The following is a 24,041-nucleotide window of genomic DNA, read 5'->3' as shown; positions in this document are numbered from 1 at the left end:
TGAGGTTCACCTTCAAGGTAAACTGTGTCCAAAATTGCTAACACACTCAAGTTGCTCCCAAATATGTTCTCTATGGAAGCTGTACTGATACCATAAGCTGCAATGCTCTATGGGAAAAAAAATCAATACCTTTAAAATATTTAAGTGGCAATGTTCTTGTTTGTGTTTTAGCAGAATCTGAAATATTTTAGCATCTCCAGAAATGTTTTTTGTTTCCAAATGCTTTGTCTCCATTAAGAAACAGGTTTTCATGACTAGATTTATATGTCCTGCTTTGTTAAATCCATCATTAGGCAGATCAACTAAGCTTAAAAATGGGGAAGGCAGATTCTTTAAGGAAAAGAACTGAGACTATTGAAAAATATTAAGTAATTGCAGCTCAAACCCCAGTTGTACTGGGGGAGGATCAAACTATATTTTTGTGGATCTTCAAAAGAAAAAAATCGTAATTGTAAAAGCAGTCTTCAGGTTAGAATTTCAGTAAGATGTACCATTGAGTATCCTGTAGAAGTAACTAGAAATTAATTGCCCAGGCTCAGTAATAAGATGTTTGAGTCATAATCTCATAATTTATGATTTTTTTTCTCCCTTAATTTCCATTGCCTTTTGAAAGCAGTTTTATGATTTAACAGGAGAGAGAGGAAGTGTGTTCTGAAAATAAGTATTAAATGCAGTAAAAGTGACAGTAATGCCTTCTGCTTTTGTAAGCAGATCAAGATAATACTTTTCCTGCTTGTACCTTTGCTGTTTTCTGTCTACAGAGCAATCTAGAGGAAAATGGCTGCCTTTTTACTTTATTCATCCAGGAGATAACCTTCTGTGTATTTGGCAGAATTTGGTGTAACACATTCACTGTGCCACACGGGGGTTCACTATTGGCTGAGATGCTCAGGTATTTGAGTTATCTCTTGAGTGGCCAGTTGAAATATTTAATTCTTTAAGAGTAATCTACAATACTGCTAACCAGGACAATACCTTTACACTTGTATCAAGTGTGAAGTTAAATCAGCTAGGATGTAATGAAGATTTTGAACTACCTAAGAGCTTTCATACATAGATTCTTGATGCTTTAGGGTGTAACTGCAGTGTGTGGTGTTCCCTGGGGAATTTCCATACTACTTTGAGAAGAAGAGTTCAGAGAATTCTCTGAAGCAATCCTGTACTGCATTGTTTGCCATGAACAGCAGACTGAAGAACTTCCAGTTTTACTTTAAGAGAACATTATAGGCTAGTGATAGGTTGCCACAGAATTTTAAGGGAGTGAAGGAATTTGAAAGAAAATTTTAGAAGGTGCATATTTTATTTGTGGAAAGGTCATGCAACATGGATACATATTAATTAGTAAGTGCTGCTTTCCTGCATTGCTTAAAAATGCTGATTTTAAAATCTAAAGAAAAAAATAAGTATATGCTGCTTTTTGTAATTAAAGAAATCAGCAATACTTTTTTTAGTTTAGCAAATAACTTCTTTGATTCTATTTCTAAAAGTAACAACCTATTATAAATTGCCTGAGAGAGATGATGATACCAGCAAGGTAAGAAATAGGGTTTTCTCTCTGGGCTTTTGGGTTTTTAATTCATTGTGAGGAAATAAGAGAAAAATAATGAAATCTCTGTGGAACAAATCCTTCAAAGACCTTAAACTCTAATAGTGATAGAGACAGGGATCCCTTTCTTCAAAATCATGTCTTTGCTCAATGAAAATTCAGTAGGAACTCCAGTCTTTCAGTTTTAATATTGTGTCAATATTAAGAGGAATTAAATGTAATGTATCCTTGAATATGATTATTTTCCAAGCTATATGGGTATAAAACAAGATATCAGTCTTTAGAAAAAATTACAATTTCTCATGGTGGTACACTTAAGAAACTGGAGAGGTAGAAGATAGACCAAACAGCTTTCTGTTTTCCATGACTTAATGAAGCAAGCAAATGACAATTCTATAAAGACATTAAAATGCCATACTGCAGTTGAGTTGTCTGTCTGCATCTTAGGTGCTACTGGGTGGCTGAATTTACAGGTGGGACTCCTATATTTATTTTTTATACCCATGGTGCACTTTAAATACAAATTATTGCCCACCCCTTCCTTTATTTTGAATTCTGCTTTCTTATCAGTGTAAAATACCTGACAGTATTCTGATATGATGGTGCTCTTTTCTCTAGTTCATCATCTTTCTTTGTGAAACCAACCTGGTGTGAATGCAGTATTCAAAGTGAGTGGAATCTCCTTGAATTAAGGAGAAGATGGAGGTGCCACCAGTCAGCAGTAAAGATAATGGTAACTTTTGCATCTCTTTTTCAGTTTTCTTTCTCTTTTCAAAAAGTTCTATTCGTTGATCTGTGACTCTTCCATTGAGTCATGAGAGACATTAATGTGTCTGAAGTATTACTACTCAACAATTGGAATGATTCTTGATGTTCAGTGGTGGTATGCAGTTAACTTGAGAGAGCATCAGAGGAGAATACCTGGCATTTGTTTCTGGCTTATAAAGGCAAGGAGTTTTTTGTTGTTTCACCTTTTTTTGGTAGGAGTTATGAGCTTGAACCCAGACTGTTACATGTGAGATTGCCTGCATGGCTTTTTCCCAGGTCAGTTGCAAATTGCTAGCATTGACCTAACCTGCTGGCTAATAACGTGGTAAAATAGCTCTTATGCAACAGAGCTGATTGCAGGAAAAAAGGCAAGGCAGACAGGAAATGTCTGTGCATTTCTTAGAAGTACAAATTGAGGAAAGGTGCATTGCAAAGGTCTGGGTCACTGTTTGGCTTTGGTTGGTGTTCTCTTTGTACTGAAGTGTCTTGCGCTTTTCTGTTTCTTGGGCTCAGGTGTATCTCATGTTCTGACTCTAGCGCTGCAAGAGCTCAGCTTGCTCTGTAAGAGGGATGTCAATGGCGTGGGCATGCTCTATGAGCTGCTCAGATCTCGCTGGCTGCAAGCACTGCTCAAGGTAAGCTGCCACACAGCTGGGAGAGCAAGGTCACCTACAGAACAATCTCTAGGGAATAGCACTTGATTTTGCCATATGAGGACAATAAATGCTTATTTACACTAAGTGCTGATAGTCCTGATGTCAGTTCTAACATCAGCAGTCACAGTAGATGAAACCTTTTATGCTTTTAAGGAAAATAAAGTATTCTCTTCCATAATATCCTAGACATTTAGGCTCTTCTACTTTACCTGTCTGTATTGAGGACAGGGGACAGACACTGAACACATCATTGCTCAGTTGTCTTTCCTGTTCTTAAATTTCTGTATGGCTATGGATCCCACTTCTTGGCCTGTGACACTGTATGTTATTTTACATTCCGTTCATCTGATGTGTAATTGAAGATCTCATATTGTTAGAGAACAGAGTTTTGACTGGTGTTTCTATCTTGAGAAGAATTTTATCTCTGAGACAAATTCTGTAAAAATTCTGCTTTTCTTTAAGAAGGATTTTTAAAGTCTTTGATTTTTAAAGAGGAGCTTTTACTGGATAAGAACGCTCATAAGGGTATTTTAAATGCAGCAATTATGCCTTCAACTAGAGGAAGGAAAGAGACTACTAATCAGAGAATTTACTATCAGGCTATTTACCTGTGTAGACAGCTTTTCTTCTAGAAAAATTCAAAACTACAGTGTAACTGGCTAGCTGCCTGATAATATGGAAAGACATTGAGTTCAAGACTCAATTTCAGATGTGTCAGATATTAAGAATTGAGATTGCAGACTCTGGAGCTGTAGTTGGACCGAGAAGTTTCCAGAAATAGTGTTGTCCATTGCCTGTTATGTATGTATCTATACAATCATGTGAACTGGTCAATGTCATCATTGCCTTGTTTTGTCTGTCATGGCATGCAACAGATTTATGAATGCCTCCAACAATATCTTGGAAAAAGACCAGCTCCAGTCACGCTGCAGGCACGTGCGTTGAGTCGTGAGGTGAGATTGTATGCACAGTTTATTGCTTTATTTACCCAAATGAAAGCACTCTGCTGCAGTAAAGTGTTCTGGTATTGATTCTGTGTCTCAGGTCTAAGCACAGTATATAAACTCTCCTTACACATCTGTAAAACTACTCAACAGCCCTTACTGGGGGCAGCATGAGAAATGGGCACAGCTGTGGCTGTTGGTCTATGCAAATCCTGGCCAGTGTAATGAACACACATGTTAATTGTTTCATCACTGACCATGTATTTTTCTTCCCATGTAACTCTGTGGTTCAGTGTTATGGCTACAATCAAGCAGACTGACATGAGGATATTGAAAAGCTTTTTAGATTTTTCTAATTATAATAGCTGAATTCTAAATCTTTTAATTAGTGGGAGAGTTAATGATGAAGTAGAGAAACTGAGACTAGTGATGAAATTGGTTGAGAGAAGGGAGCAAAAACTGATTTAGAGCACATGGCACTGTGCCTGAACTAAATTAAGCCTGGCTGAGTGTTGTGCAGCTGTGGTCATATTGTCCAGTTCTAGAGCATACCATATGGACATCCCCTGATTCACATAATGGGGGGCGGGCTTTACACTGTCTCCATTCCTTTACATTCAGTGTAGAGCTTTCCAAAAGAATTTTCCTCTAGAATCCATCTCTGTGCTTATTTTCTTACATTATCCATCTCTGTGCTTATTTTCTTACATTTATCAGGTGGTAGAGTTGCTGCATGAAGCCCCTCCGTCAGGAGAGGTCAAAGAGCTAAGACGGCTACTGCGTTCTCCACACTTCAAGGCAAGTCCTGCATAAGGAAAGAAAAAGTTTGCTCATGGAGGTCTCTGCAGAGGGAATGGAAATGGATGGGCAGCTGTTCACAAGAATTGGTAAAGGGGCCAGAGGAGACATAGTTTACTAATGATGAACTAATCTGATCATGAGATCAAATGTGGACTATGTATCTGAAGTACCTGCAGTGGGCTGCATTTTACTTAAAGCTGTCTTTGAAACACATTTCTTACAAAGTTTTTAATTATGGGCAGTTAATGCAGATATATAAATCAAATTTTCCTTGAAATTGCAGAACCTGCATTCTTAACCCAAGAGCTCCAAATAGAAATATTTCTTTCCTCTTTTGAAGGTTTTCCACAAGAAATAGAGGAACTGTTCTTAAAACTTTCATGGTTTGATTTTATTGGTGAAAGAATAAAATGTCAATATATGCAAGGAATCTGTGTTCACAAAGGAACACATTCAGTGATATCTGGTTTCTGACCAGTCACTGTTTAAAGCTCTGCTATGGATCTTTGCTTATGGGTTGGTTGGTTTGCTTGTTTCCATTTGTAACAGGCCTTGCTATCTGCTCATGATACTGTGGCCCAGAAAGATTTTGAACCAACCCTTCCACCATTGCCAGAAAACATACCTGAAAATGAAGAAGCTATGAGGATTGTCTGCTTAGTGAAAAACAACCAGCCTCTGGTGAGGGACCTTTCTTGTGTCTGTCAATTTTTTTTTAAGTTAGAAAGAATTAATAATGCATTGGATGCTTATTGGTTTCTTCCCAGGAATGTCATGGGGATTGTGTGCATTCTTGTCCAGATTTTACAGAATCACAAGAATTGTTGAGGCTGGAAAGGACCTGAGAAAGGACCTAGCCATGCATGGTGTGGGTGTAGGTTGTTCAGTGCCTTGTCTGCTCAGTGTTTGAACATTTGGCAGATGTATTTTCATTATATGAGATAAAACCAAACTGGATTGAGAGTTATTCTCAGAGTCAAAACAGAAGGAAGGGAGGAGAGTTCTTTAGTAATAGTTTGTACTTATAAGCAGCAAACATTGTATAGCTTAGCTAATCTGTTTTAGAGAAAGATAGCTGTAATATTGGAGAAAAAAATATTTCTAACTGCCAATCAGTGTGGTTATTTTAGTGTGATGGAAGTTGAAGACATTGAAGGACTTACTACTAAAACATTACAGCCCTGTAAACTGTAGGCCTGTCAGTCTCACTTCAGTGTCTGGTAAAGTTACAGAGAAGATTATTCTGGGAGGTACTGAAAAGCACCTGAGGGACAACACAGTCATTGGTCACAGCCAGCACTTTGTGAGGGGAAAGTCCTGCTTATCAAACCTGATTTCCTTTTATGACAAGATAACCCAGCTAGCTGATCAGAGGAAGCCAATTAATGTAATTCTTCTGGAATTCAGTAAAGCTTTCAATGTTGTCTCTCAGAGCATCCTTCTGGACAAAATGTCCAGCACACAGCTGGATAAACACATTATGGGATGGGTAAGCAGGTGGCTCATGGGTTGGGTGAAAAGGGTTACAGTGACTGGTGTTACACCAGACTGGGCACTTGTCACTAGTGGGGTTCTGCAGGGCTTCATCCTTGGCCCTGTGCTCTTCAACAGCTTTGTAAATGACCTAGACACAGGACTGGAAAGGGTTCTGAGCAAGTTCAAAGGAGATACAAAACTAGGAGGAGCTGTTGACTCCTTTGAGGGCAGGGAGGCCCTGCAGAGAGACCTCAGCAAAGGAGAGGGCTGGGCAATCACCAACCATGTGAAGTTCCACAAGGGAAAGTGCTGGATTCTTCACCTGGGATGGGGCGACCTTGGATGTATGGACAGACTGGGGAATGAGGTGCTAGAAAGCAGTGCTGTGGAAAGAGGCCTGGGGGTCTAGGTCAGTGGCAAGTTGGATATGAATCAGCAGTGCCTTGGCAGCCAGGAGGGCCAAGTGTGTCCTGGGGGGCATCAGGCACAGCATCTCCAGCTGGGCAAGGGAGGGGATTGTCCCGCTCTGCTCTGCACTGGGGCAGCTTCATCTCAAGTGTTGGGGGCAGTTCTGGGTGCCATGATATAGGAAAGACATTAAACTATTAGGAAGTATCCAAAGGATAGCCAGGAAGATGGTGAAGGGCCTTGAGGAGAAGCTGTATGAGGAGTGGCTGAGGTCACTTGGTCTGCTCAGCCTGGAGGAGACCTCACTGCAGTCACAACTTCCTTGTGAGGGGAAGAGGAGGGGCAGGCACTGATCTCTTCTTGCTGGTGACCAGTGACAGGAGCAGAGGGAATGGCCTGAAGCTGGGTCAGGGGAGGTTTTAGATTGGATATTAGAAAAAGATTCTTCACCCAGAAGGTGTTTGGGCAATGGAATGGGCTCCCCAGGCAAGTGGTGCCAGCACCAAGCCTGACAGAGCTCAGGAAGCATTTGGACAATGCTCTCAGGCACAGGGTGTGACTCTTGGGGATGGTGCTGTGCAGGGCCAGGAGTTGAACTCAGTGATCCTTGTGGTCCCTTCCAACTCAGTTTTTCTGTGATTCTGTGGTTACTGCTATATCCATGTTGTGGTAAAAAGGCTGTATCCTTCAATATCTTTGTGTCAGCCTGAAGATCAGACTTGTGATATGGAAGGAAACTTACTGGGGTCCTTTGGTGATCAATGTGTTTTTTCTGTGTTCTTACCTGCCAGGGTGCCACCATTAAACGCCATGAGATAACAGGTGACATAACGGTTGCCCGTGTGATCCATGGTGGGCTGGCAGACAGAAGTGGTAGGTGGAATTTGAAACAAAGTGATACATAAAACTGAACTTGAAATAAGATATTTGAAGTAAGACAATACCTTAGCTTCTACAGTTAATCTTCCATTACAGAGCAAGATGATGTGCACATGGGACAGCACTGTAAGCAGTGATGCACTGCAGTGACTTTCACTCTGACTTCATAGATTTTCAGATGAATTTGCTGTTTTAGACTAAGTTGATGAAGAAATCCAGTTTTCATTATATGTTCTTGGCACCAGTACCTGGATATCCCAAATTGCAGTGTAGTATGAAATGCAGCACATTCCCTAATGGAGAAATGGTAAACATCAATAATTGGTGATTCTAGCAGATAAAGGGCTTTAAGGAATATGTAATAATACTTTTTGACACTACTCTGCTAAACACCTTGCTTAGCACTAGTAGCTAAGCAATCTTGCAAGGAGTTTCCTTGGAAATGTTACTACTTTGTCATCCTAGAATTGAATGTGTTCCATGTCCCTTAGGAAATGTAATGTAATTAAAATGTAAAACATCAGAAGTAAAATTCAACTGCAATCATTATAAAATAGTTCCTTTTAGTATTTTCTGGCCTTTGTATAGAGAAAAAATCTCAACTTGCAGAAAATAGTTGATTAAGTTCCTAGTTTGACTAATATTTTTATTGAATTAAAGGAACATGGAAAAGAAAACAATATTGTGAAGACTTTACCATAAAGGACAGAGAGGAGTCCCAGGAGCTCCCACTGCACCTGGAGTTTTTAGGGGTCTGATTCCAAGTCTTATGGTCTATTAATATAGGATAGGTTCATAATTTACTTTGAGAAATGGAGCAATATTAAAATGTTTATGCTAATTTTAAGGCATATAATCAGTAGATTGCAAAGATGTCATATGGGGGAGTGGGAAGGATTAAGAAAGCTGAAGCATGCAAGCTCCTTGTGACCTGCAGCAGTCTGCAGTCCTATCCAGGAGCAGTGCAGCTCCTGGATATCCAAAATGCCTTCCTCCATACAGGGTGCAGGAAAATTTTAATGCTGACTTAAAACCTGTGATATTTCTTTGTGACCCTGCCTTGCCTATTTGAGATAAATCATGCTGTGATAAAACTCCTGCTGCTGTTTTCATATTTGTTTTCATGGTAGGGTTGCTGTATGCTGGAGACAAACTGGTGGAAGTAAATGGAGTTCCTGTTGAGGGACTTGAGCCTGAGCAAGTCATTAATATTCTGGTATTTAATATTTTTTAAATATGTTTTCTACTTTGTACCTTAAGATTATTTGTATGCTCGCTCTTTTACACGCTCTTGTACATGAGAAAGCCTGAAATTTTTAACAGAAAATTCAGATGTTTCCTTACTGTGAATGAAGTTCCCAACTGCTCATGAAATCAGAATATATGAAAGCAGAATTAAATCTAACTTCTGTTCTGAGCAGAAATTACCTTAACTGTTACCATTCCATCTGCAGCTTCTGGGAAAAATACTAATTTATTCAGCCTTCACTGATTCGTAACTTTTTCTAGAAGTGCCACTCAGAAATATTCCACAAGAAAGTAGTGGAAAGCTGCTATTCTAGTAAGAGTCCATGTTACAAAATGCACTAAAGCAGAGTAAATGAGCTTGTAAGCTACACACCTTACCTTGCAAGAAAAGGGCAGTGTAATTATTGTTGTCAAAATTCTCATGAAGAAATCTTTTGAGGTGTCCCTGTTTTGTCATTTTGTGCACAGTTTTTCAGGGTTCTTAACTGTTAAGTGCCAGCCAGTGAGGTATTTCTGTGTGTAATCATACCAAGTCTCTGTGCCATTGCCATGGCTGTACCATTTCTAGGTATAAGAAATACAAACGCCATTGGAAATGTTTAATTACTAAATTAAGTTCCTCCCCCTTTATATAACCCATCTAACCAGACTCTGCTGCTAATTTAAATAAGATTTCACTAGAAAAGTTTGGTATGAATCAATGCTGAAATTACGTATACTTACAATGAAACATATGTTGCATTAAATTTAAAATATTTAACAAAACTTTGATGTTTCATTCTTGAGTTTTCTTTTGGAAAAAATATAGCATTATCGCATTGACTCTGTCTACCTGAATTCTATCTGTGACACAAAAATTGCAGTATCCTCAAAGCCATGCTCTGTCTTGCCTATGTTTGTTTACTTGTGTTGAATAACAACCATATTTTAATTATTTTCTAATCATTTAGGCCCTGTCTCAGGGGACAATTATGTTCAAATTAATTCCAGTTTCTGATCGGCCTGTCAGCAACCAAACAACAGTAAGAAACATTCTTTTTCTTTTCCCAGACTGGTAGCAGTAGTGCCCAGTTGTGTGATACAAAGACATGGTGTTACCTGGAAGTTTGTTGCAATCCCTAAAGTGTTACCTTGCCTCTATGGCTGCCTCTCAGCTGACATCAATGTGGTTGGTGTTGCTGAAGCAGTAAAGACAGTAAGAGATGTAACTGTGTAATAAAGGCACTTTCTGAGTGATCTACAAGTTGAAGGTCAGTTCTTTTCATAATGTATGAGATAAACGGGTTTTTTTCCTCATTTAATGAACAGAGAGCATTTAAGGCTTGATCTGGTTTTTAAAACTTGATTTCATCATTAGACTGAAAATTGTAAATCATGTGTTGTATCCATTCTAGACTTGGCTTCTGCTCACTCCTGTATGTTTTTTTTACTAGGTGTACGTGCGAGCAATGGCAGATTACTGGCCCTTGCAAGATCCTGCCATACCATGTGCTGATGCAGGTTTGCCTTTCAAGAGGGGTGAAATACTCCAGATTGTGGATCAGAATGATGCTCTCTGGTGGCAGGCCAGGAAAGTTTCAGATCTCAGTGCCTGTGCTGGACTCATACCCTCAAATCATCTTCTTAAAAGGTAAAAAAATCATCATTTTCCTGATTTCTGATTCAAAAATCAGCCAGTTATTCAAAATTTTCCTAAGTTTTGTAGCAGTATGATTCAGAGTGACATCTGACAAACACCTTTCCTCTTTCTGATCTCTGACTTCTTGCTATTTTTCCCGGAAGAGCACCTGTGTGAGAAGAAGCTTTGAAAGCTTCTTGTATAATCTCAAATTGCCATTGAGATTGTATAATCTCAAATTTCCATTTAGGAAATTTGCAGCACTTATCCAGTCTCCATGCTGGTTGCTAAGACATCTGGTGGAGTGTAGCAGCTGAAATTGAGGGCCCTGACTACTAAATGACCATCATCTGTGATGAAAAAAAAAAAGCAAGGGGAAGAGGGATACTTAAAGCATAGTATATTTTTAAAGATGTCCTTTGATGCATGAGTAACCTCTTCAGCTTTGGTCAAAACTGAGTAGAGCAGATTACAGAAACAGAGAAAAACAAACACTCAAGAAAGAACAAGGGTCTCTTGCTCATAATTTTCTGCATAAATTGACCATTATTTTTACGCTACATGAATTCAGAATCAGAGTTCTTACACTGCTGTAGCAAACTTTCCAATCTGATCCTTTAACCACATGTCCTGTGGTAACCTCAGGATAACGTAAGGCCATGCACTAGCACATGATAAACTTGACTTTATAATAAATATAAGTTTACCTGCAGGCTGTATAATGCAAGGCGAAATGAAACTGGGTTGTGACTCAGGCTGCAAGAGGCTCTGTGCAGTAATGGAGGCAGTAGTACTACTACTCTTACCAGTAGCACACTCTTCTATTTCCAGGAGTCTGTACCACTGTATGGCTTATCTTCCTGTACTTTTGTATAAATTCTTAGTACTTCTGGGCTGCTGATTTGGAAATTTGAATACTTCTGATAGCACATTGGTTTTATTTTAGGTCTTTGCAGTGAGCTAAAACATTGGTAATGTTTCAGTTCTTGCTGTCTTCTCTCAGTTCAGTACTGATCAATCTTACATGTAAGCAGTAAATCTGACTGGAGCATAATGTGCTTGTGGACTGTTTTGTTTCTTTAACTGTAATAAATTTATTTCTATGTAGGAAGCAGCGAGAGTTCTGGTGGTGTCAGCCCTTCCAGCCCCACCTCTGTCTCAAATCATCAATGTGTGAGTGAAAAGTTACTTGAGCAATACAGCAGAAAAGAAAGATCTTGTCTCTGTTTCAGGGACACTGAAATAAAAGCTCATGCAGTTCAGCTTAGTTCAAACACATTGTTTCTGGAGCCATATTGTAACCTTCAACTGTGTTAACTATCCACTGAAAAGAAAATACTTACTGATAATTGTACCTGGAGTACTGATGGTGGAGATGGTTGTCTCCAGTGTACCTGAGATCTGACCTTAAGACAAGCTGTGAATTCAACTTCTTCTAAAGTCTCTACGTTCTGGGACCTCACTAGGCCAGCCAGTTCTCTCAAGGAGAATTAGCTGTAAGTCTTGAGGTGACAATTGTACTGGCCTGGATTTCTGGAGACACAGATACCAGCTCTGCCACTGAGAAGTGCCATGTTTGGAATATTTCTTTGCCATCAAAGCTATTGAGAAAATAATAGAACTTATTTTCTTGAGGTCTAAGATAAGCTATGCTGCCCTTGAATTTATTCATGGTAACAATCCAGAAATATTACCTTCTGCCAACTATAATTTTCTGTAAATATGCAATTATTCCCAGAAAAAAAGTCCTTCCTGTTTCTTCTGCCCCCATTTCCTTCTATGGCTCTTTATGCAAGTATAAAATTTTTCTCTCATGATAAATCCCAGGGGGCATGTGTTACGTTCCCTAGGATTCTGCTTGCACTGATTGCATTGCTTGCTAGACCTGAGGCTCTCTTTCACCATAATTTTATTGCATTTTAACTGCTTCAATGGATATGCTGTGAGCAGTAAGCACTGTGGAAGAAGGTAGGGAATCACACCTGGACAGCACTGCCTTTCTGTACCTGGAACCAATATGACACATGGTTTTACAGGCTTTTTAAAAAGTTGTCAGGAATGAAGCATTTTGATAAATACATGTGGAAGAAGCCCAAGTTCTTGGCATTTTGTGTGCTTAACATAATTTAAATCCAGCCTTTTTTCACCTATAGATGCATACATTGTCTTAAAGTGGAAACCTTAGCTGTGCATTATCTGTCAGGGAAGTGACAGTTTGAATGGGTTCTTTGAGGAAAGAAAGACAAAATTTCCTCTTTCTCCATTATTCTCCTTCTTTCTCTCCTAGAGCAGCTCCAAGAGAGAATTTCTTTAAAGGATACATGTGGGCAGAATGTGATTGACAGATACCCTGACAAGTGCCCTGTAACTAGAAAATAGCTCCTGCTGGGCCTATCTGGAAGGATGTGCAAGAACAAAACACAGAGCTGTATTGTCAGCCTGTGAGATTGCCCAAGCTCGTGTGATCACATTTCTGGGACATAAATTGATGTAGTCTGGGGATTGAGAAAGAGCTGAATTGATCTTTTCCTTTTCTTCCTTGTAAAAGTAATAATAAAAATAAATAAATAAAAATTAAAAATAAAAAGCAAAATACTTTCCTTGAGTGTAGCAAGTTGGAAAGATATTTAAAAGCTATAAGACAGAAAATTATATTCCCTCATGGTAATACTTAATAAATAGATATCTACTGGATAAACAGATTGACAGGCATGTTAAACCTTTCATTATTTCAAGAGGAGAATTCAAGTTAGATGCATTTGTCTCTCTGCCCTCAGAGCACTCATTGAAGAGTTTTTGTTCACTGTAATACAAAGAACTTCACTAAATTGGAGTTAAGAGTTAAAATTCTTAGAGATGTCTAAAGATGATTTGAGCTTCACCTATCTTGTTTCTGATGTCTGAGTTCAGTCTTGTAAGATCTGTAAGGGTGCTTTTCCTCTCTGGTGGTTTTCTGATTCAGATGAATTTTTTTCCCTTGTGTTGATCTGTAGAGGATGACATGCAGATTGACGAAAAGTGTGTGGAAACAGGTAACTGAATTCACTTGAGATTATTTTATTTGCTTCAAGGCAGTAGCTAGTTTAAAGCTTCATTTCCTAGATAAAACCACTCATTCTCCTAGTGAACTTAATGGGAGAAAACTCTATTTTTCATACCCTGGAAAACTCCTCTTGTATTAGTGTATTAAAATGAGCTGTTTGCAGTTCTGGTGTACAGTGCTTATAGTCAAGTGCTTTGACCAGCACAAAAATATTTGCTTGAATGAGATGCAACTGCTTTGATTCAGGTGTTGGATTGTGGCTGTAAAGTTACCATACTTTTTTGCGTATTGCATATTTAACAGCACGGATTGTTGTGGTCTTGGAGAACCCACACAATTCCTTGTCAAGAAATCCCTGATCTTGGGAGAACAAGGAGCAAGAATAGGTTTTTGCTTGTGAACACTGAGTGTAAAAATTGGTAGCTTGAGTTGCTCCCTAAAGCAGTGCAGTTCATTCTTCCTTCTCCAAGGTAATTGAGAAGCTCTCATGGAGGGATGTGGTCCTGTAGGACTGTGTGAAAAGAAATGAAGCAGGTAATTCAAGTATGGTGAGCTGTATTTTGCCACCTCGGGGTGGAAGCAGCTGGGGAAAGTATATGTGAGACAGACTGACAGAAGCCTGAAAACTGATTTCTGTTTCTGATATTCATTAGAAGGAAAAGAATTAAATTTTGAATTTATTTTAATATCTTTGCTATCTGGATTACTAAACAAGATGAAGAAACATTTGAGTCAGGTAAGTTCCTCTGACCTAACTCTGAGTTCCTTGCAATTGTTCTGCTGTGAGAAGGGTGTCCAGAGAGAAGCATCTTAGAAACAAGCAGGTGGCAAAAACCAAAATGCCACTTCAGCTTCAGGAGCCATTCTGGCTTGAAAAGCCATTATGTAAAATCCTGTTGCTTTAAGTCTTCCTCTTATTCTCTGATTACCTTAGTAGTCAGGTTTCTGTCCTCTTATCCCACGAGTGTGAATGTTTCTTCTCGTGCATCAGTAGCAGACCTATTTATCCAACCCTCGTCAGCTGTACCCGTGCAAGCTGTGACAGCAGGGGCTGCACTGATGTCAGCAGGTAATTGGATTACCTTCAGTAATATGCAGGCCTGAATCCCCAGTGCCTGTAGGAGTTGATGTGGTAAAGAGGAAAGCTGCTTCTGGATTCCTGATTGTGGGCATGGCTGACATACAGGAAAGAAAAATGCTTATCAAATTCATTATTTATGTATAAAAAATACAATCAATAAGCACTCCTTATTTGACTAAGCTGATATGGGGGTTTTTGGTTGGTTGTTTGATTCATTTAGGAAGCAGCTGCTTATTTACAGCACGTTGACAGTTCTGCAAAATTTAAATCTTTCTTAATAAATAATTTCTCCCCTAAAAAACTACTGCTAAACTTCTCATTTGAAGTATTCAGTAATCTTGTGGAGAAGAGTGTTATTTTACCTTAGATTTGCTCTTCTCCACAAGGTCTCTACTTGCCAGTTCTTCTTTCTGCACCTTCTTATCACAGGCGTTAGTTCTCTTCTACCTCTCCAGCAATGCCCAAGGCTTTTAGGCATAACCAGCAGGTCTGCAGGGCAGTCTTTTGTTTTCAGGCTAGGATGTTTCTGATAGCTGCACTTGGGGATTACTGTTGCAAATCCTGCTCAGTGCTGAGTCAGCTGTCTGCTGTGTCCACACAGTCAGAGGAATAAAGGTGCAAATATTTGCTATCCTACCTTCCACTTTAACCACTTTAAGTAGTTGCAGATTTTGCACTACCATACTGAAATAGATGCTGCAGTTCTTGCATTCTTTGGGAACTAGGAATTCATGCTCAAAGAAGCATATTTTAGATTTAATGTCTGTAGTACCTGTTTTCTACATTCCCTAAATGCGTTGGACAATGTTGGTTGGATTTTTTGTTAGAACATAGTATAGACTGTCTTCTCAAAGCTAATTGTTTTATATCTGTCTCTATCTGAATCTGCAGAGGAGCTTAAAGAAGGTAACACTAACATTTTTCTCCCTGTCTCCTGTAGCAGTAATCTAATAGAATTTATCTGTGTTTATGCTTTAGCAGGAACTACCACTCTTCTTGCAATACCTGGTAGCTGAATTGCTTGTTCCCTGTAGGATTCTACACTGCACACCATACCACAGAAGACAGGGTAGATAAAGCAGAAAGATTTAAACATGTTTGAATGATGACTCAAGAGACTTGAAGATAGATGGGCATGTATCAGCTGAACATTACTCTGAATCTTGCCCTGAATCAGCAGTTTTGTGATAAGGAATTTTTCCCATAGTCATTAACTAGTTGTTAGTACATACAGAAATGTAGGAAAAAAACTGTATTGTAAAGGTACAAGTAATGAAGAGTGTATAGATGTGAAAGGGCAATTAACATGCATCTAATTTTGTTTCAATACTTCCATGCTTATGAGATAACTGTAAATCAAAGAGTGCTAAAAGTATTTCAAAGCTTTGCAAATGAAAATGATGTTTTTCCTTGGAACAAATACTGCTTTTAAAGACATGCCTGTGTCTTCTGTATCTCATCCTTGCTTTAAGGCCTAAGTAAAGGGAATGCACAATTTGGATAACTACATATGTAGTTAGGGGAAAATAAGGAGTACTTTTTGAAAAGAAAGCTAAACACTGGCACAATTTTTTTCCTTGATTTGTTTTCAAATCACCTTTCTCAAATTGTTTCTATACTTTCTGAACATTGGTTTATTGGAAAATTGGTATGTTTGAGCCTTTTATGAGAGATTTAATTTTTAAAAAATACAGAGTTTTAGAAGTCTCACCTGAATAGTAAAGCCTTCATGATGAACAGCATGAGAATGAGGACAAAAAGAATTAGAGGAAAGAGGTTAGGCTCACAGGTTGGAGCAGATATTACTGATCCAATCAATAAAAAGAAGTAATAAAATCAGGTCTTCGTTTTGCCTGAAATATCTGAGCAGACACAAGTTGCATTTTCCAAACATGCTATGGGGCACAAACTGAGTTACAAAGTTTTGTTTCTAATTTTGAGCTACTGACTTGTTACTATTGTTTTAACTAAAGACTTCTTGTAAGATAGATTTCACCTGAAAAGCTTAAATTATGTGGAGGTTTTTTTCACTAATTTCAATTTCAAAACAATGTCTGGCATGTAGATATCTTGGGAATGAAACAAATAGAATGTTAAGTTTCAAATTTCATTTAGGAAGATGTTCTATGTTTATTTTTTCTTACAATAACCCTTTTGAATTGGTCCTTGGTCATGTGAAATACTTTGATGTTATAGAGTATCATGCTTTTAAAATTATATTAAGCATCATACTTCCACATATTTACTGAAACTCCTTTTTTCCTTAGGATCAGCAATAATTGTTTGCATCTAGCTTTTAATTTTCTCTTTTCTTTTTTATTTCATGGCTATTTGTTCTTTGTATTCTAGAAGAGGAAGAATTTGGTGAATTTGGTCAACGAGTCTTTATTGGTATGCAATGACTAAAGATAAGTGAAATGTTTGGGGCTTGATCTAGCTTAATGAAGTTCAGTAAAAATCTTTGCTCTTTATATCACTTAAAGACTTACTAAATGGAATACAGCTTACTCTGTTTTGCAAACATCAGGAAGTCTCTTCCTAATAATGCTCAATCTCTCCATTTAAATCTTTCTTCCTGTTAGGTTTCTACAGAGACTTGGCCACTGCTATTTAAACTTGACTTCATGATTAATTTTGCTCTAAAGTAATGTCTGTAATCACTGAGAATAATCATGAGGGCTTTCATTAGAAAAGTGCACCTATATGTGAAGTTTTCAGAGTTGGATGGTCAAGTGGAGAAACAAACCAATAACCACTCTGTGGTTATTAAACCATAGTGACCTTTAAAATACATGTTCTGGAGGCTGGAGCAAATGTTCCAGACTTGCTTCGTGAGAGTGAACCACCTACACTATCAAAAAAAGTTGACCTGTTCCCTAGGGAGGCGTCAGGTAGTCAGAAACTTCTCCTCCAGCTTGTTTGGGGGATCTTTCAGAAGTCTTTAATTCCAGGCTAATTTTCAGGTGACTTTCAATGGGATTTTACCAACTCTGTAGCTGTCATGTAATGCTCAGAGATTCTACCAAGCTGTCATATCAAGTGCAGCAATGAAATTCACTAACCTTCACCTTGCAAAAACCTCAGAAGAGGTAATATGTTGTGTGCCTTAGCAAGAGGCCCTCTGGGCTAAGGAGCCAGTTGCCTGCACGTGGGCTGTATTTTCCAGCGGTGTGCCTTTGCCCCCTTTGCAGCTGGATTCCGCAGGAGCATGCGGCTGTGCCGCAGGAAGGCCCGGCTCCAGCAGCAGTCCTGCTACTCCCGCTGCCCCAGCAGCTGCTACAGCGCCCTGGCCGCTCCCTACGAAGAGGTGGTCAGGTACCAGCGGCACCCGACAGACCGGCACCGGCTAATTATCCTCGTGGGTAAGAGCTTAACCCTTGCCAGGCACATTCCAGCAGGGGTTTCCTGCTGCTGATGGCAGTGCTGGCTGTGTAGGCAGCTCTCAAAGCAACACTTCAAGAATTACTGTCATTTGACCCCATTATTTAGGTTAAAGTTTAATGCAGGTATCATCTTCTCTGCTTGAGACAGTGAGTGGTAAAAAACAGTAATAATAAAGTCCTTAGAAGAAGCTGGTTATGAATGCTGGTTGATAATGGATTTAATTAAGGAAATGGTTCCGTTTTATACTCAACTGGGACTAAAAATGATGAGAAAACATTGGTCATTGGTAACTTAATAGAAAGATTCTTTACATGGCGGCATTTCTACAACCAGTGTTAAATGTATAGATATGACAATAATAAGAAGAATATTTAACTCCAGACTAGCACAATCTCAATCATAGACAGTATGGAAAGATACCTTTAATAATGCTTGTTGTAGGACATACTGCATTAAGTGGGCTGCAGGCTCTCAAAGAGACTTTAATTGTAGCGACGTAAGGGAGGATGCTGTTCTGCACTGTTCTATGGTCCTGATAAAGCAAACTGAGTCAAGGCAAATCCACTGTCCTTTCTAAGTCTGGAAGTATTTGATAAGTTTTTTGTTTTAAAATAGTACTGCTGATTTGCCTCCTGGGTGTGGCTATATTGCTGTGGAGTGATTTGTACCCTGCCAGTAACACTAGCTGCTGTTACCCTGTCAGTAATATTAGCTGCTCTTCCAACTTTCCAGGTCCCGCAGGAGTTGGTGTGAATGAGCTACGGCGAAGGCTAATCACAAGTAACCCACGAGAGTTTCAAAGTGCCACACCTCGTATGTAATGCTTTTCTTCTTTCTTCCCCTACCCCAATTCAAACATGAATAGGAAATGCCAAGCACCTTCCTCTTGCCTTTGTGTATTTATACACTCTTTGCTCTATGGCTGTTTCTTCAGCTCTGCTGAAAGCCAGTACTGTTTGCTTTCTTAAGGGTTAGTTTAAAATACTATCTATCTCACTTTGGCAAATCAGACAAAGGTATGTTCAAGTTCCAGCTTCTGAAACCATTAAAAGCTTTATGGAGATTAAAAGTTATCTGCATGATTTGGTTTAACTTTAGTGTTTGCTTTTCCTGGATTTAAAAAAAAAATTCTTAGTGATATTTCAAGTTCTTAGGGTTTAAGTACTCAGGTATGAGAACGAAGACAACAGAAGTTGGTGCTTAATAGGCTTTGCAGCTTTCCTTATTAGCCTTCTAGTCTCAGATGAGACTTATGCAGCTTAACTTCTGACGTAACAACTGAAATTATTTCTACCTGTGCTTATTTGGTTCTTGTAATTTAGATAACCAAACTGCAAATTATGTATCTGAAGCTAGCTGAAAAGTCATGACTCAGCACTTAAGGTCCCAGATGAGGGGAAGGTGCAAGTGTGGGAAACTCGTGGGATTTTTCTGAATGAACTTTAAAAAAAATTGCCTCTGAAGAATAAAGAGTTGTGCAACCAGTTCCAAGGCAGTTCCTGATTGCTTTGAATCACGACTATTTGGATTAAACTACTCTTCCATTCCTAGAAATACAGATGTGCCTTGATAACTTTTAATGACTTGTCACTGGCAAACCATTACAGGATATGGGGTTTTTGTTCTGGATTAACAAATGGAAATAACTAATATTATTTATGAAAATACTGATTGATAGTTCTTCATGAAGTTCTCATTTTCACTTAATAAAGTTACAATAATTTAGTTGCAGCTGGGGTTTTTTTGTGTGTTATATCATCCTTCAGACACCACTCGTGTTCAGAAAAGTTATGAAATGAATGGTCGTGAATATCACTACATATCGAAGGAAACTTTTGAAAACATGGTGTATAGTCACAGGTGAGTAGGAGAGATGAATCACATCTTTATTACCTAAAATGCAACATGATCAAAGAAGTACAGTTTTGTCGTTGATCCCAAGTCTGGGCTCCTCCACTTCTACTGTGTATGTGTGGTGTAAATTTGTGTCAAACTACTTGAGACTGTTTCTTCAAAGACTGTGTTTGTGCAGTTGCAAATAGCTCCTCCACAATTAATCTCAGAATCCTTCTAAAAGGAAGTGGGCCCTCTAGTCCTGAGCTCATTAAATGTGCTCGTAAGTTATGAGTTTAACTCTCCAGGAAACCAGACTGCTTTTGAAAATTGAGCAGTAAATCATACCTGTTCCTGACCTGCAACTCCATTGCAGGATCTCTGCAGTGATGACACACGAGTAGTTAAACTGTAAGGGCTAAATATTCACAAGTGTCTGCTCCTTTCTATGCATCAATCATCTCTCTAAGACAGACCAGCTCAGCACTACGGAAGAGACACTCATTGAACTGTGCCAAGTGCTTTGAAATCTTCAGACTTAAGAAGTTATTTGTAGTATGTAATTGACAAACATTGACAAGTAAAATCACAGCCTCTAAACACAAAATTCATAAAACCATGATGAGTAAAAAATGCAGGTTTTGGACATGAATTGTAACGGTTTTTGTGCCTAGTGTAGCAGGGAAGAGCAAAGGTGAACAGTATTCAGTGAATTTTATGATTATTCAGTCCTGATCACTGGATTGTATTTGAAGATTTCACTTTTAAATGGAATCTTTTTGAAACTCAAATGCTCTTTCATTTTCCTTCTTCCTCACCACTCTTGCAGAATGCTGGAATATGGGGAGTACAAAGGGTACCTGTATGGTACCAGTATTGATGCAGTGAGAACAGTCCTTGATGCAGGGAAGATCTGTGTCATAGATTTAGAACCACAGGTGAGTGGTAAAGGGGCAGGGAATCTTCTGGAAGGAAAAATAATTTTCTCTATATTCTTGTGCCATTGGAACAGTGTTAGTTGCTTTGTCTTGTTTTTCACTTTACCTCATGGAGCTTATTAATAACAGATTATTCTTTTAATGTGTCTTAGGGGGGTGGCGGTGGTGGTACTACAGTGACAAGTATGTTAAGACAGTTCATTTTTTACCAAGCCAGCAGCTGCATTATCAGTTTGGATGGTATGGAAATGAATTTTCATACTTACTTAAAGTAAGGATTAGTCTTTCATATGGACACCTGTTGCATGGGATTTATTCCTCCTCCAAGCCCTACTGTTGAGAGTTCTGTCTTTGTATTAGCAATCTCAGAACACCCTTTGGTAAAAGCAGCAACACTTAAAGTAATCAAGTAAATGCTGAAAATTTTAGTGTGCCTTTGTGCCTGCATTTCTCTCCAGCAGTTACAGCACTTAGTAACCTGCTTCTTCACTTAGATACTCTTTCTCTTTGTATTTTTTTTCCTTCTATTTTTGCACTGAATTTGCTGATGAAGATAAGGCTAATAAAAGCCTGAGCTTGTAAATATCTAAGATACTTAGAGCTGTGTCTGGCTAAACCTTGCTAACCTTCTCTGAATTGCTTGCGTATTTAGTACATAGGAGCTGTTTGGGCTATGCTGTTTAAGCATCTCCTCTAACTGAATGTAAAGAGCGACACCATAACTCAGTATTGCTTGGATATTTCCCTCTAATTATGCAGAGCCAATGTGTCTGAGCCTTAGGCTGGCAGTGGCTTGTGCTGCTTAAAATAAAAATTAAGTTACAAGATTTGTACTACTCAAAAACTGAAACTGCTGTACGAGGTAGATGAGGTCACACCTTAGAAACTGTCCTTTGGGTTTCTTCTGTTACATTTTTAGGCAAAGGGGTAAAAGAGGGGTGATGTGGTGTGGGGTGTGTAATCTTGCCACTTGGACAAGATTTTTTTTAGGGTGCGAGTTTAAAGGAAAAATATTAGAAAGAGTATTAAGTAAGACCAGTGAGGTAGCAGAACTACTGCTGTGTTGCATACTTTATTTAAATCTGGTGGTTTGACCAAGTTTACATGCTATGATTTTCTTTAGTTTTTCTTTTTTTTTTTTTTTCATTCCCTATAGCGCTCTGCAGTAATTTAAAAATACTTATTAGCATTAGGAAATGTTACACAGTAAAGGAATTCTGAAAGCAGGATACTTTCTTCCAGCATGGAACAATAGAGAGGTACTTGTTCCAAAAGTAGCTCCCTTAGAGTCAAAAAAGAATAGGTTTCAAATGCATCTTTTATGTGGTTGATTGTACAGATCTGTTAGTGACACTGTTCCATCATTCACTGGTATTGAAAGCATCTCCTAATGAGGCTACCAAGCAGAATTAAGTAATTGTGTGCTACAGTTGCTTAACAATGTCTGCTCCAGGGATTATTAGTGAGATCTTTTTCAAGTAAGTGTTCCTGAAAAAAAGTGTCTTCTAGGTCTGGAGATCACAGTATGTTGTAAACAACTGGCTTTTTATGGGAGTAAAGCTGGGATGAATGCACTTGAAATACTTTATTTTGCTCTTCATTTGTAGGGTATACAAATAGCCCGGACCCATGAGTTAAAGCCCTACATTATATTCATCAAGCCACCCAGCATAGGCTGCATGAGGCAGACTCGTAAAAATGCCAGGATCATTACAGATTATTATGTGAACATGAAGTTCAAGGTGAGATTTGGGAATAAAAGAGATTGAGTTTATTAATCTGAGATTCTGTTACTAGAACATAATGCATTCTACTATGTTACGCTGTTAACTCTTAAAAAAACAGTACTGTGTCTTTAGGATCAAATCTAATTATTATCTTTTTCTGTGGATTTTGTTGGGATTTCTTTTCCCTTTCCAGACTGGCTTTGAAGCATAAGAGCTGTAATTTGTAACCTAGGGGGCTGAGGCACTTTGCTTCAAAATGTCTTAGAGGAGAAACTATTTTGCATATTTTTGTTTTATTTAGCTGTCTTGTGTCAATATTTGAGTCAACACATATATTTACTGTTTGATTGAAATACTTGGAATGTGCTTTGTTCAGTAGTATTATTATTTTTTTCACAGTTATAAGAATGTATGCTTAGTGCCAGTATCAATCCTATATTAAGTTCTGTAGACAAAACACCGATCCTGCTTGTAGGAAATGCATCTCTTATATTTAGAATATATACAGCACTTTGACACAATCGTTTCCAGGCAAATCATCATCAAATTTAGCATCTTAACATTTTGGAGACCTCCGTCTATAACTATATGGAAATGATTCATGATTGCTATGACAGAAAGCAACATGGACAGGGGGAAATAAACTAAAATTTGGAGTAAGAACACAAGCATTAGTAGATTTATCTTCCAGTCCCTAACATTCTCTGCCAGCACTTATCATTAGAGTAACTGTTTTAGGGCAAATGGAGTATCCTGAGACACAAGGTACTTCCTTGGGAAGCATATGGCAGGCAGCTCAGTTTTTGAGACCTGGAACTGACTGTAGCAGAGGTACTTTATTATAGCAAACTGTAAATGAAATAAAGCAGACTGACATTATCTATTCACCTCTTGTTTATGTGGACCAAGGTGTCTTGCAGATGCTGTGCAGGTATGTTTCTCTACACAACACTGCAGTTTTATGGACTTACTCTGTCTCACAGGAAGAAGATTTACAGGAGATGGAAGAATCAGCTAAGAAAATGGAAGCTCAGTTTGGTCAGTTCTTTGATCACGTGATTGTGAATGACAATTTACAAGAAGCATCTGCGCAGCTGCTCTCTGCAGTACATCGTGCACAGGATGAGCCCCAGTGGGTCCCTGCAGTATGGATATGCTCAGACAATCAGCCCTAATTCTAAGCAGCAGGCAGCTTCAGAAAGATTACAGCTTATGTTTTACTTCAAGAATAATCCTAATGTCAGGATTGCAAGAATTTATCTTTGTACGTGAGGGATTTGGAAGAGGATTAGGAAGGAAGCTCCAATGGGAGATATAATCATACTATGTTCTGTGTAGCTTTTGAGCTTTTTATGTTACACTTGGATCCACTTTTGTACCAAAAAAAAAAAGGAAATACTGTGAGTACTCAATTACAAGAATAAAGAAAAATCTATTTTGTTGCATGTATCTGTGTTATTTACTTACACATAAGTTCAGAAAGGTCCTTTTCTCTCTTTTTATTATGCTTGTTCTGGTTCTGTGATGCCTTTACATTCTGGAAGCCTTACAAACTATATTAAGTCAGAATGTGCTTTTTTTGCATGGTGTCTGTCAACAGAGTGTTATTTATGAAGGTACTGGTTTGTTGCTAATCCTTTTTACCTTTTTAGGAGCGGTGTTGGCATAATATGAATGACTCCAAAACCCAG

General features: G+C 38.5%; 1 protein-coding gene across 1 annotated transcript; it reads left to right on the top strand.

Annotated features, from left to right (window-relative positions):
- Positions 1–2,224: 2,224 nt before the first annotated feature.
- Positions 2,225–23,795, top strand: MPP4 (MAGUK p55 scaffold protein 4). The gene is made up of 21 exons (XM_071434654.1): positions 2,225–2,279; positions 2,828–2,949; positions 3,846–3,923; positions 4,632–4,712; positions 5,265–5,396; positions 7,391–7,472; positions 8,609–8,694; positions 9,677–9,748; positions 10,160–10,356; positions 11,453–11,517; positions 12,295–12,312; positions 13,338–13,376; positions 14,103–14,123; positions 15,360–15,374; positions 16,818–16,859; positions 17,660–17,830; positions 18,585–18,665; positions 19,619–19,712; positions 20,515–20,623; positions 22,231–22,365; positions 23,334–23,795. The coding sequence occupies exons 1-21, from the start codon at positions 2,246–2,248 to the stop codon at positions 23,523–23,525; spliced, it is 1,866 nt and encodes a 621-aa protein (XP_071290755.1). The 5' UTR covers positions 2,225–2,245; the 3' UTR covers positions 23,526–23,795.
- The last annotated feature ends 246 nt before the right edge of the window (positions 23,796–24,041 follow it).

The sequence above is a fragment of the Agelaius tricolor genome, unplaced genomic scaffold (assembly GCF_023055355.1).
Source record: "Agelaius tricolor isolate 1412-34295 unplaced genomic scaffold, bAgeTri1.0.p SCAF_10, whole genome shotgun sequence".
Classification (NCBI taxonomy): Eukaryota; Metazoa; Chordata; class Aves; order Passeriformes; family Icteridae; genus Agelaius; species Agelaius tricolor.
This window is presented reverse-complemented; position numbering and strand designations above follow the sequence as displayed.